Raw genomic sequence first — 12,714 nt, 5'->3', positions numbered from 1 at the left:
GGGTGAAATCCCAGGTGTAAGACATCACAGGCTGTGTGGCCCCTGCTCATGCAGGGCCTGAGTGCAGGATGGGGGCAGGGCATCCATCACTCAGATACCCTTTCAGGTGGACAGTCACCAAGGGGTTAACAGAGGCATGTGAAGTAATTTCAGGTAACTTTTACTTGATTCTTAGAAATGTTGTCATTTTCCATTACTTTGAAGCTTTTTTTTGGAGGCAGAGTCTCACTCTGTCACCCAGGCTGGAGTGCAGTGGCGCAATCTTGGCTCACTGCAAGCACCGCCTCCCAGGTTCACGCCATTCTCCTCCCTCAGCCTCCCAAGTAGCTAGGATTACAGGCACCCGCCACCATGCCCGGCTAAATTTTTTTTGTATTTTTAGTAGAGACAGGGTTTCACTGTGTTAGCCAGGATGGTCTCGATCCCCTGACCTCATGATCCGCCCGTCTTGGCCTCCCAAAGTGCTGGGATTACAGGCATGGGCTACCGCACCTGGCCATGAACCTTTTTTTTTTTTTTTGAGACAAAGTCTGGCTCTATCGCCTAGGCTGGGGTACAATGGTACAATCTTGGCTCACTGTAACCTCTGCCTCCTGGGTTCAAGCAATTCTTGTGCCTTAGCTTCCCAAGTAACTGGGATTGCAGGCGCCCTCCACCACACCCAGCTAATTTTTGTATTTTTAGTAGAGACGGGGTTTTGCCATGTTGGCCAGGCTGGTCTCAAACTCCTGGCCTCAAGTGATCCACCCTCCTCGGACTCCTAAAATGCTAGGATTACAGGCATGAGCCACCACACCTGGCCTACTTTGAATTTTTTTTTCCTTTTTTTTTTTTGAGACAGAGTCTCACTTTGTCGCCAGGCTAGAGTGCAGTGGTGCGATCTGCATTCACTGCAACTTGTGCCTCCCTGGTTCAAGTGATTCTCCTGCCTCAGCCTCCCGAGTAGCTGGGATTATAGGCACGCACCACCATGCCCAGCTAATTTTTGTATTTTTAGTAGAGACGGGGTTTCACCATGTTGGCCAGGACAGTCTCGATCTCCTGACCTCGTGATCCACCCGCCTCGGCCTCCCAAAGTGTTGGGATTACAGGCGTGAGCAACCACACCCGGCCGGAATGTCAAAAAGATGGGCCTTTTGCCTGCCCAGAGCTCACTGAGTAATGGCAGGTTTCCAAGAAGTCACAGTAACTAAGGGACAAATACTTGCAGGTCACTCTCCTTTCGTGTCGTGGCTCAACCATCAGATGCCAAGTTGGGAAAAGGTGGTGGAGTCAGAGCAGCAGCAACAGCAGCAGAACCAACAAAGCACTCAGCTCAGCAGGGGTCAGGACCAGAGCACAGGCATTGGGAGCCCTGCAGATAAGGAGTGGAGTGCCAGCACTCCTTCCCCAGACCAAGCCCCAGGAAGCTCCAGGGATGAAGCGAGTGATAAGCTATGTGGATCTGTAGTCCTTGTCCTCCCTAACAGTGCCTGTTTACCAAGAGGACCAAGCAGCTCCTGCTCCAGGTACCTTCCACAAAGCCTCCTGTTCCTCTGTCTAGCAGCCTAGGGCACTCAGAGGACAGCACAGAGAACACCTGGGCTCTGCTGTGGGCCAAAGCCAACATGTACTGTAAAAGAGACGGTCCACTGCTGACATGCTTCAGGGCCTAGCCTTGGAGGCTCCAGATCACTTCGGGCCCTGCCGACCTTCCAGGCTCTCTCCTTCTCCCCCGCCCCAGTGCTCCTCAAACACCATGAGGTAGACAGAAAAGGTGCTCTCTTTCTCTATATTCTTTCTGCTGTCGCCTGCAGTGAGTTCTTAATTCAGGTATTTTCAATCTTTTTTTGATTTTATATAAATTCATTTAAGGCTACAAATTTGCCTCTGATGACACCTTCAATAGATCCTGGAAGTTTCCAGTACGCAACATTTTCAGTCATTCCCTTCCAAATGTTTAGTTTCCACTGCAATTTCCCCTTCAGCCCATCGGTTGTTTGGGAGTGCATTCTAGAATTTCCAGGCTGGGCATGGTGGCTCACACCTGTAATCCCAGTATTTTGGGAGGCCGAGGCAGGAGGATCATTTGAGGTCAGGAGTTCGACACCACTCTGGTCAACATGGCGAACCCCTGTCTCTACTAAAAATACAAAATTAGCCAGGTGTGGTGGTGTGCACCTGTAATCCCAGCTACTCAGGAGGCTGAGGCAGGAGAATCACTTGAACCTGGGAGGTAGAGGTTGCAGTGAGCTGAGATCATGCCATTGCACTGCACCCTGGGTGACAGAGTGAGACTCTGTCTCAACAATAAATAAAATAAAATAAAGTTTCCAAACCATAGGTGCTTGAGGAGTCTCTTCTTATCATTGCCAGCAGCCAGATATGATGTTCTCGGAGACTGTTCTACCCTCATGATGGCTTATTCCTTTTATTTAATCAATCACTCTTCACGCATCAGGGTATCTACTTGGGGCAGGGATGTTGCCAAGTCCATCCTCTCCAAAGGCAAGACCTGTCTCTGGGTGTCTCTGCACACCCCTGAGGATTCCTCTAAGTAGCGGCTCCTGGCTGGGCCTTCTGCAGTGTGGATGCCAGCCTGTCCCCAGACACCAGAGGCGTCTATCTGTGGGAAGCCCTGGTCTCCCTCTGACTCCAGGCCAGGTTCACCAGCAGGGATGCCTCACAGGCTCAGTAAGGGCCTCCCTCCCTCCCTTGAAAGACCAGGAAGAGTCTTCAGGGAGATAGTCCTGCTTAACCAGTCATGAACCCAGACGCAGCCTGGCCTCTACGCTACTCTCCCTGCTGACCAGGTCATACCTGGCCCTGGAGCTTGGCTGGACCCACAGTCAGTCATTTTACCACACATCACCTTCCGTTGCCAATTTCCAGACCTAAAAAGGACCCACATCGCCTGGTTTCTTCAAACAACAAAGTATCAACAGAGAAAGATTTTTTTTTTTAAGGCGAAACAAAGGAGCCCATGGTGGTTAGATTTCACAGTCGTGCTGGCTCTCGCTCCGCTGCTCCGGTAGCTCATGCTGACCTCGCTGCTCTCCTCATCCTCCTCACCTTCTCCCACCTGAGTCTCGGAGGCCCCTGTGTGCCTGAACTCTGACTGCATGCCCACAACAGCTATGCTGGCAAACCCACCACCACCTCTCAAGAGTTGCAAAATATTTTTTGTTGGCTCTCATATGCAGTCTTCCAGTGAACAAATAGGATTGTCACACAGAGAATGGAACTGAGGAGGCCCAAGAGGCCTCTGGGGTGAGTGCTGTGGTCTCCGATGCCTGTGCTCAGACAGAGAAACAGCAATCCAGCCCACTAGGATGCTTCTTCCAGAGCCCCACCAGGAGGCTCCTGTACTCACTTACCAGGGTCTGCTGTGAGCTGGGCTCTCGTGGCTGAGTGGGGCCCATAGGATGCCATCATAACTCCACGGTTGGGGAGTAACCTCCTGGCCCTGGCTGAAGACACCTGCTCCCAGCCCTCAACTTTGGGCTGCTGGCAGGGGACAGAGCGCCAGGCTGACCTCTTGGTTTCTTAGTGTGAAGTAAATGAGCCGTTCTCTCTCTGCATGTCCTCTCACCTCTCACAGGAGGTGTCCAACCACCCAAGCCAGGTGTGACCCTCCTGAGCATCAAAACGGTCCTCACAAATGCCTGGGCAGGAGCTACAGAGCTCTCACAGAAACAAGCGAGGGCGCCCACTCCCGGAGCTGCCCTCCACCTGGGGTGGCCAGAGGGATGGCCCACTGGCCCAGCCACTGTCATACGGCCACCTCCCCTCCTTGAGGGTGCGCCCCCTTTGCTGCTGCTTTCCCAACCTCAACCTAGGGCCCAGCATGGCGCAAGCACTCTGTAAGCACCAATGGGTCCCTACTCTGAGCCTGCAAGTTCCCGCCAACTAAGCCTCCAAGCATAGCCCTGAACACAGACAGCAGCGCCTCTGCAGGTCTGGGTCCAGGGCAGGGGCTACTCATCCACACGGGGTCGGGGGGAGGGTGGCGGGGGCGCATGGCACCGCGTGCAGCTCAGTCACTCTACAGCAAAACACACACCAACTGCACAGCCACAAGCACCAGATTTAACTCCCCACCCACAACCCGCCCACCATCCTCTCCCAAATAGCTCTAGAGAACTTAAACCAAGTAAGTGTGGCTCAGGATTATGTTTCAGAAAATATAGAAAGATAAATCTGTATTTCTAGCACACTGCCCCCCACGCTTGCCACACATGGGGCTGTGAGGGCCTCACATGGGGCATGAGGCTCTGAACAACAGTGGTAGTTGGTAGGGAAGTCCTTCCCTCTCCTGACCAGTGTTCCTTTCTATAAAATGAGGCAGTGAGATGGGATGATGAAGTTCCATTGCAGCTCTGACAACCCAAGTCTGTATGACATCCAGTGAGCGGCAAGGACTCCCTTTCCTCCTGCATAACGTCACAGTCGTGTCACACCCCCTGACCAAGACTTCCCAGAGCCTCAAACAGGGCACTGGCACCAGTGCCACCACGTGGGTTTCCTGATCCACCAGCCATCCTCCAGGAGTCAGGCCCTCGAGATGACTGGAAGGACAGGCCTGACAAAGGGCAGTGCACATGGACATGTACACCAAGGCACTCGGCAAAGCAAACCCATGAGGGCAGCTGGTGGGGACACCGAGTCTGGGTCGGGGAGTCTCCCCAGCCCACCACCAGGGGACAGATTCCAGGAGCTGTGTGACGAAAGAAGTCAAAGCAAAATGTTCTGGGGAGACAACAACCCTAAGCAAAAGTAAAAGCCAGGTGAACCCATGAGAGATTCTGAAGATGCGCAGGAGAGGAAACACGCTTGCCTCCAACCCCGGGGCAGAGGCCACAGCCCCATGCCGGGAATGGGGCAGCTAAGGCACCAGACATCCCCACAGACCTGTTTTCCTGATAAACAGACTGCCCACCCACTCAGCATCACCAGGACCGTGTCCACAACAGAAACTTCAAATGCCCTTTTAAAGAGCTCTCACCTAAAATGGCAGTGTGTCATTTTCCATGAGCTCAAGTGGAAAGTGATTAACATCTATGAGGACCTACTGTGTCTGGTGCTGGGAAATTCAGACATATCCTCTCCTACCATGAGGCAGACAATGGGATGCCAGTCTCACAGATAAGAAAAGAGGCTCAACAAAGTCAAGGTCTTGCCCAATGTCACAGAAAAAGAGGCAACACTGGAATCATCTGACCCCGTACCCAAGCGCGTTCCTCCCCTCCTGAAGCTCAGGCTGTTTCAGATGAACAAGATGGGAGAGGACCCACAGCTTTTCAAAACCGGAAATGGGTGGGTACACACTGTTTGTTCCTAAAAATACTGGGGTTTTCCTGAGAAAGCTAAGTATCATCCCCACCAGACAAGGCTGTGTAACCTCCCCAGCTGAACACATCCCAGCACTTGGCCTCAATCAAAGATGTTTGCAAAGGTGACTGTGCAGGCTCTAGTGTTCCCAGGGCAAAGGGTGCGGAAGGAAGGCAATGCACCATACCCTGCAGGCAGCACCTCCCCCATCTTTCCACTCTCCTCTCAGGGTGGGCAGATTTGAGAGGCAGAGGGCCCTTTGTCTATCCGAGTCCCCAAGCCAGGACTGCAGGAGAAAAGCACCCGAATTCTTCAGGGCCACAATAAACTTGTAACCAACATCCACCCCTGCTACGGTGTGAATGTTTTTGTCCCCACCAAAATTGATACTGAAATTGAATCCCCAGCCAGGCGTGGTAGCTCATGCCTGTAATACCAGCACTTTGGGAGACCGAGGAAGGTGGATCACTTGAGGTCAGGAGTTCAAGACCAGCCTGGCCAACATAGTGAAACCCCGTCTCTACTAAAAATGCAAAAAATTAGCTGGGTGTGGTGGCGTGTGCGTGTAATCCCAGCTACTCGGGAGGCTGAGGGGGAAGGATCGCTTGAACCCAGGAGACGGAGGTTGCAGTGAGCCAAGAGCCAAGATCGCACCACTGTACTCCAGCCTGGGCAACAGAGTGAGACTCCGTCTCAGAAAAAAAAGAAAGAAAGAAAAGAAAGAAAAGAAAGAAAGGAAAGAAGGAAAGAAAAGGAAGGAAGGAAGGAAGGAAGGAAGGAAGGAAGGAAGGAAGGAAGGAAGGAAAGAAGGAAGGAAAGAAGGAAGGAAAGAAGGAAGGAAAGAAGGAAGGAAAGAAGAAAAAGAAGGAAAGTGAATCCCCGAGGTAACAGCGTTGGGAGGTGTGGCCTTTGGGAAGTGACTGAGACACAAGGGCTCCGCCCTCATGAAGGGGATTAGGTGCACTTACGAAAGGGCTTGACAAAGGGAATTTGGCCCTTTCCACCCTTCCACCTTCTCCATGTGAGGACAGTGTTACTCCCCTCAGATGATGTAGCATTCAAGTCCCATCTTGGAAGCAGAGAGCAGCCTTCCCCAACGCTAGTACCTTGATCTGGGACTTCCAGCACCTGGAACTGAGAAATAACTTTCTGTTCTTGATAAGTTACCCAGTCTCAGGTATTTTACTACAATAGCACAGAACAGACTAAGACAACCCCTTACTCTCACAAAGTGAGCCTGCCCAAACCAAAGGCCTCTCAAATGGGCCGATGTGTGCCACTCATGTGCTAGAGAGCCACCAAACCACCTGCACGCTGACACCTGGCTGATGAGCTGACCTCAACACCAGCACACAGGTCCAGCCCAGGAGACCCAGGACTACACAGGGTGATCCTCATCTTAGCTGGTATTTGGCAAGTTCCTCTGTCCTGGCGCTCTCTGTACCTTAGGAGACAACTGAAAGGTACATTGGGGTGAATCTGGCCTCAACTCAGACAACAGAGTTGCAGCCCAACAGCACTGCACCCTGACCCTCCTTTCTCTATCCTGAACTTCCCCCACAGTTTCCCCAGAGGGCTTGCTGGGGCCCTTCTCCTGGCACCTGCAGAGCCCCCATGCTTGGGTCAAGGTCTGCCTCATCCCGCAGCAGCTCCCTGTGGCTGACCTCACTGCTGCCCACCCCAGCCTACACTGTCCACTTCTCAGATGCAGAAATGGAAGCACAAGGGAGTTGCTGCCCCACTGGCCCTAAGACTCAGTGGCCCTCTCTCCCGCAGCTCTCCCAAGCCAACTCTGAGGACACAGCAGGTCCGCTGCGTCCAAACCAAAGTTTCATGGGGTTCCCTTCTGCTGGATCAGAATGGGGTCATGTAGCAGTGAGATGGGGACACAAGCCAACATAAGCCTGCTGGTTCCCTACCCAGACCTGTGAGCTAAACACAAGAGTGACATCTGTGGGATTTATGTGCATCTCATGAAGACAGATTAGACTGGTGGTTACCAGGGCTGGGATGGGGAAGGGGAGCCAGGGAATGAAGGGGTGCAAAAAAGAGAATATAAATATATTTATTACCACTGAACTGTACACTTAAAAATGGTAAAGATGGTGAATTATACACATATACATTACCCCAATAAAAATAAATAAGTAAATAAGAACGAGAAGGCCGGATGCAGTGGCTCAGGCCTATAATCCCAGCACTTTGGAAGGCCGAGGCAGGTGGATCACCTGAGATCAGGAGTTTGAGACCAGCCTGACCAACATGATGAAACCCCATCTCTACTAAAAATACAAAAATTAGCCGGGTGTAGTGGCGGGTGCCTGTGTAATCCCAGCTACTCGGGAGGCCTCAGCCTCAAGCAGGAGAATCACTTGAACCCGGGAGGCAGAGGTTGTAGTGAGCTGAGATCGCGCCACTGCACTCCAGCCTGGGCAACAGGGCAAGACTCTGTCTCAGAAAGAATGAATGAATGAATGAAAAAGAGTGAAATTACAAATGGAATTTTAAAAGTCATATGTACATGTGATAGAAATTGCATAGATGCAGGTACTTGTCCCAGCTCTGGCACACTAGGAGTCACAAGACCCCCTACTAATCCAGACAGCTCTCATTTTCACCACCTGGACTCAAAACAAAACAAAACAAATGCTTTCCAACCTGCCATCTTTCTTATCCATAGGACAGAAGCCTCGGGCACCCGAGACCCACTCAGGAGCCCCGGGCTGCTCAGCCACACAATTCAGGAAGTGGCCCATAGCAGCTGCACTCCATCAAGCCCTTGGCCACCAGGACCCCACCACATTGCCACCTCCCGGAACAGAATGTGAAAGATGCAGTCACCAAAGAACCAGCTGCACATCTTCCTGGAAGGTCTGGGTGAGTGGGAGCCCATGAGGACTCTACACCTGCTGCAGAGTGCCCAGGCGGAACCCAGCCCCTTTGTCAGCAGGCCCCTGTGATGTGGCCCCCCAGCCAGGCCCTCAACAGTCATGAACATCCTTGGAACCAGTTGGGTGACAACACAGGCCCAGCCCCTACGGATTTCTACCCCTAGCTGGAGCAAAGCCGCCTCTGATCCTAGCCACAGATCTCCATAAGCTCTAGGTATTCTGTACAGTCAGTGGATCCCGTATCTCAACCAAATGCCCAACTTAAGGCTGTTCAATTGCACTATGCTCCCTTAGGAAGCCACCATTAGCTGACTCTGTGTTTTGGAGGGTTTTCTGTTTTGAGACAGTGTCTTGCTTTGTTACCCAGGCTGGAGTACAGTGGCACAATCACACATCACTGCAGCCCCAGCTTCCCAGGCTCAAGCAATCCTCCTACCTCAGCCTCCCCTCAAAGTGCTGGGATGACAGGCGTGAGCTACCGCACCTGGCCCATTAGCTGACTCTCAATCACTCCAAACCCAGGGGCAGAGCTAAGCATGACAAGGAGCCATAGCAAACCCTGGCAGACCTGGGTCCCAGGGGTGCCAGGCTGTGGTATGGAGGTGAGCTGGTCTTTGCTGGAAGTAAATAAGGCCTTCTCTTGGGCATCCCTGCCTCATACGTGCTCACACACTCACACCCCTACCTCAGCCCTCAGCCTGGCTCTTCAATCATGCTGCTGTACATCATTAGTAAGGACCCCAAAAGAAAGCCCTCTCAAGGCAGCAACCCACACTGCAGGTGGGAGGGGCACAGGAATCGGGCCAGGTTTGTCCGCAGCGGGACCTTTCAACCCAGGCCAGTACTGAGTTGCCACCACCAGTTGCAGTGCATGGTTGGTCTGACCATGGGTCTTAAAAAGGAGGGATGGGAGAGAATCAGCCTCTAGAAAGGAGCAAGGATTAAAGCAAGTGCAGAGGTAGGGGCAGAGTCAGGGTGACCCTGGGCAATTTGTCTTCTGGAATCAGTTTGCAGAACCCTGAGCAAGCCAGGCCCAGGGGTTCCTACACCTGGATACCTGGAGTGCCCCACAGAGGGGCTGGGTGTCATCGGTATCCCAAGACGAAGAGCCCCTAAAACTTGTGGTAAATCAATCTTGAGTTCCTGTATTTGATAGGGAGTTTAGGGGGCTGGGAGCAGAAAATAATTCGAGGCTCATACCCTGACTCCCACCTTCATCTGAGCTGTACCCTGGGAGATGGGCAGGGCCTACCCACCTTCACCTGCCCTCCAAGTACTTCCTAAGATTCAGCCTACCTCTTAGCCAGCCTAACTCGTCTCAAGCTGCCTTCAGCTCTGTCAGCCTCCCTGTGGAGTCCCCCTCTGCCCAGGCCAGGAAGCCCAGGAAGTAGAGCTATAACATCCATTTCCTCTCCCTGGTGCCCAGACCCGTGAGCTAGAGAGCCGATGATGAATGAACAAACAGACAGATGGCAAAATGAACAGAGGTCGGTTTGTTTCTCATCTTCTCCTTTCCTCTGGGCATTGTGAGCCTGGTGCCCTGAAGAAGAAATGACCCAGCCTCATCCACACCCCAAACCATCAGCTGTCCCTCGGCCAGGTTCCCGTATCTCTAGGTTTAACAGCAGACAAGCGACCACACAAGGGAATGCGCCATGGTCCTTGCTTCACTTCCCAGAGAGAACAATGCTGATAGCTTTCGTTTACGTGCCGGATGAGATGCCACAACACCGGGAATGACATTTTAGATTTTAGATCCCACATTCAAGTGTTCTCAGGCTAAGCGTGAGTTAGCTATTTAAAGAACACTCACAAAAAGAAGTGATCACTTGATAGGCATCTGTTTCAAACTGTTTCTGAGTTGTTTTTTGTTTTTTGTTTTTTTTTTTAAGGGGAGCAGGAATGGTAGCAGCATTCACATGATTTGTAAATGCCCTCCTGGGCAAAGGTTCCCAAACAGTAACACATGAATCTGAATAACTGGCTTGTCCAAGGGCTTGGCTCGTGAACAGGCTTACACCAGGGCCAGTAGCCACCCCCTCTGGATGTCTTGGCCTAGGGAGAACAGGCCCACTAGTCCTGTGCACTGGATATGTCTCTGACAGGGAAGGCTAGGGGTCACAACAAGGCTGGGGACAGCAAGCAGCCTCCAGGCCCTGAGAAACCAGAAGAAAAGGCCTATGTCCCCATCCCCTAGTCATAGTCAAATGGCCCCCAGGTGCCCTAACTCAGATGGCAGTGGAAACACAAACAACAGCTCAGAAAGCACCAGGCTAGACACCTCACACCTAGCTGATGGTCCAAGACACATAAGCACCCCCAGGGCCTCCCTCAGCCTGGCAGGCAGATTAGGGACAAACTTGAATTCAATGGACTCCAGACCTCCCATCCCAAGTGGGCATGGTGACTACACCCCAACAGAAGACATTCTGACAACTGCTCTGGTCAGGAGGGCTCGGACACTACTTCCTAGTCGGAGTATTAGATGTGAAAGGCCTGGACCCAGGCCAGCTCCTGGGGAGAACTGCATGTGGCCTACTCCCCACAGCCGGCCCCCGGGGCCCAGCCCACCCAGGGAGACCAGGGAACTGGCTGCTTTGAAGCTCATTCAGAAAGGAGGCCTCTGCTTCCTTGATTCCATTCCAGGAATTCTCAAACAACAACCATAAAGAGGATTTCCCTTCTTCGGTTCAGCCTCTGCAAGACACCTGAGGTTGCCTCGGTCTCCAGACACATTGACGTCTGCCAGTCCGAGGGCCTCCAGAAAACCCCAGTGTCAACTCAGAGCATGGGTTCCAAGGCTCAACTCAACCTCTGGACCAAGGGATAGCTGAGGCCATTAGGGGATAGATTCCATTCAGGCCCCTAGCGGGCAGCTTGCTAACCATGCCCAGATGCAGCCCCCAACCCCTGCTCAATTCAACTCTTATATACCTTTCTCAGCTGCACCAGTCCCAGGCCCAGTAATCTGTCCAGGTCACAGGGAAAGGCCTCCATCCATCTCCCTGCAGGCCATGTGGGTGACAAGCCTGTTTCTGCATCTTGCCCACTGCCCAGACTGTGAGGGTACTACCACTCCACACCACTCAGCACCCGGCGGACACCTCTCACCTGATGCCCGTGGAGCGTGTAGAGCAGCCGGCCCTCCATCAGGTCCAGGATCTTCAGGGTCGAGTCACTGGAGGCCGTGATCAGGTAGTTTCCCGACGGGTGGAAAGAGAGCCCGTTCACTGCAGCACTGTGCACTAGGGGAAGGACATCAGTCAGGTGCTGGCTGGGAGGCACAGGGAACACAGCTGAAGCCCGGGACAGGCAATCAGGGCCAACTGAGGCTCAGCACAGCCCTGATGGGGCTGGGTCAGGATGGTCATTGCTCAAAAGAGCTGTGGGGAACCCAACAAGGATTTCCCAGGAGAGGGGCACAATCAAAGAACAGGAAAAGGCCCACTCAGAGCCAAGGGCAGGCAGTAGAAGACAGGAAGACAGAAACGGATGCAAAAACCAGAGGCAGCAGACGATTCCTCCATCCTCTCCCACAGCAAGCAGTCAAGCTGGAACAGAATAGAGCACTCAAACATACAAACATAGCCTTTGGTCTATCTGATATACTCTTTCTTTAAAGAAACCAAATGGAAAATAAAACCCTTGAAATGTCAATACAATGCCACTGCCATACAGGGAGGATGTGTGTGGGGGCAGATGAGCAGAAAACTAAGACACTCTTAGGAACCAGTCAGGACTACGTTCAGACCCCAAGCCTCCTGCCTCGGCTCACCCCATGACCTTTTTTGAGAGACAGAGTCTCACTCTGTCGCCCAGGCTGGAGTGCAGTGGTACGATCTCAGCCTCCATCTCCTGGGTTCAAGAGATTCTCCTGCCTCAGCCTCCTGAGTAGCTGAGACTACAGGTGTGCCACTATGTCCAGCTGATTTTTGTATTTTTAGTAGAGATGGGGTTTCACCATGTTAGCCAGGTTGGTCTCAAACTCCTGACCTCAGGTGATCCGCCTGCCTCGGCCTCCCAAAGTGCTCAGATTACAGCCGTGAGCCACCACACCCATCCTGAGCAAGCATCTTGACTACACTGAGCCTCAGTTTCTCCATCTGTACCAGAGCACCCATGTGTAAGGGGTGCTGTGGGGATGCTACTAAGTTAAGCACACGAGGCCTTTGCAGAGTGAGCTATCCAATGCCAATATGGATGTTCCTCCCCTTTGCCCCCTGCGTTCCATGCAACCCCAGGTCCTGCCACTTCACCTACTCAACAGCTTGGCCCTGTCCATGACTCTCTTTTCCCTATCATCCCAGCCTAACCCCATCATCTTTTCTGGTGTCCGTCACTCTCCAAGATCCGGCCACCCCAGCTCTGTCAATTCCCCCAGTCACAGAATTTTTTTACTCCTTGTTTCCAATGGGCCTGGGAGACGCTTGCCCTCCCCTTTCCCTGATCTTAAAGCTTAGTACTGGAAGCTACCTCCTCCAGGAAGCCTCCCCTGGCCTCCCGATTAGGGCAA

At 52.6% G+C, this 12,714-nt stretch overlaps 1 protein-coding gene across 14 annotated transcripts in view; it reads right to left on the bottom strand.

The window, feature by feature from the left end:
• POC1A (POC1 centriolar protein A) overlaps positions 1-12,714 on the bottom strand; it is a 90,206-nt gene that overhangs the window by 53,175 nt on the left and 24,317 nt on the right. For all 14 annotated transcript variants that reach the window (XR_001883428.1, XM_017862504.1, XM_017862505.1 and 11 more), the window contains exon 7: positions 11,313-11,446. Coding sequence is in view for 13 of the 14 variants with exons in the window: in XM_017862504.1 (XP_017717993.1) it covers positions 11,313-11,446 (134 nt within the window). In the remaining variant the exon portion in view is untranslated. The remainder of the gene's footprint in view (positions 1-11,312; positions 11,447-12,714) is intronic.

Source organism: Rhinopithecus bieti, unplaced genomic scaffold, assembly GCF_001698545.2.
Source record: "Rhinopithecus bieti isolate Rb0 unplaced genomic scaffold, ASM169854v2 scaffold_64314, whole genome shotgun sequence".
Classification (NCBI taxonomy): domain Eukaryota; kingdom Metazoa; phylum Chordata; class Mammalia; order Primates; family Cercopithecidae; genus Rhinopithecus; species Rhinopithecus bieti.
This window is presented reverse-complemented; position numbering and strand designations above follow the sequence as displayed.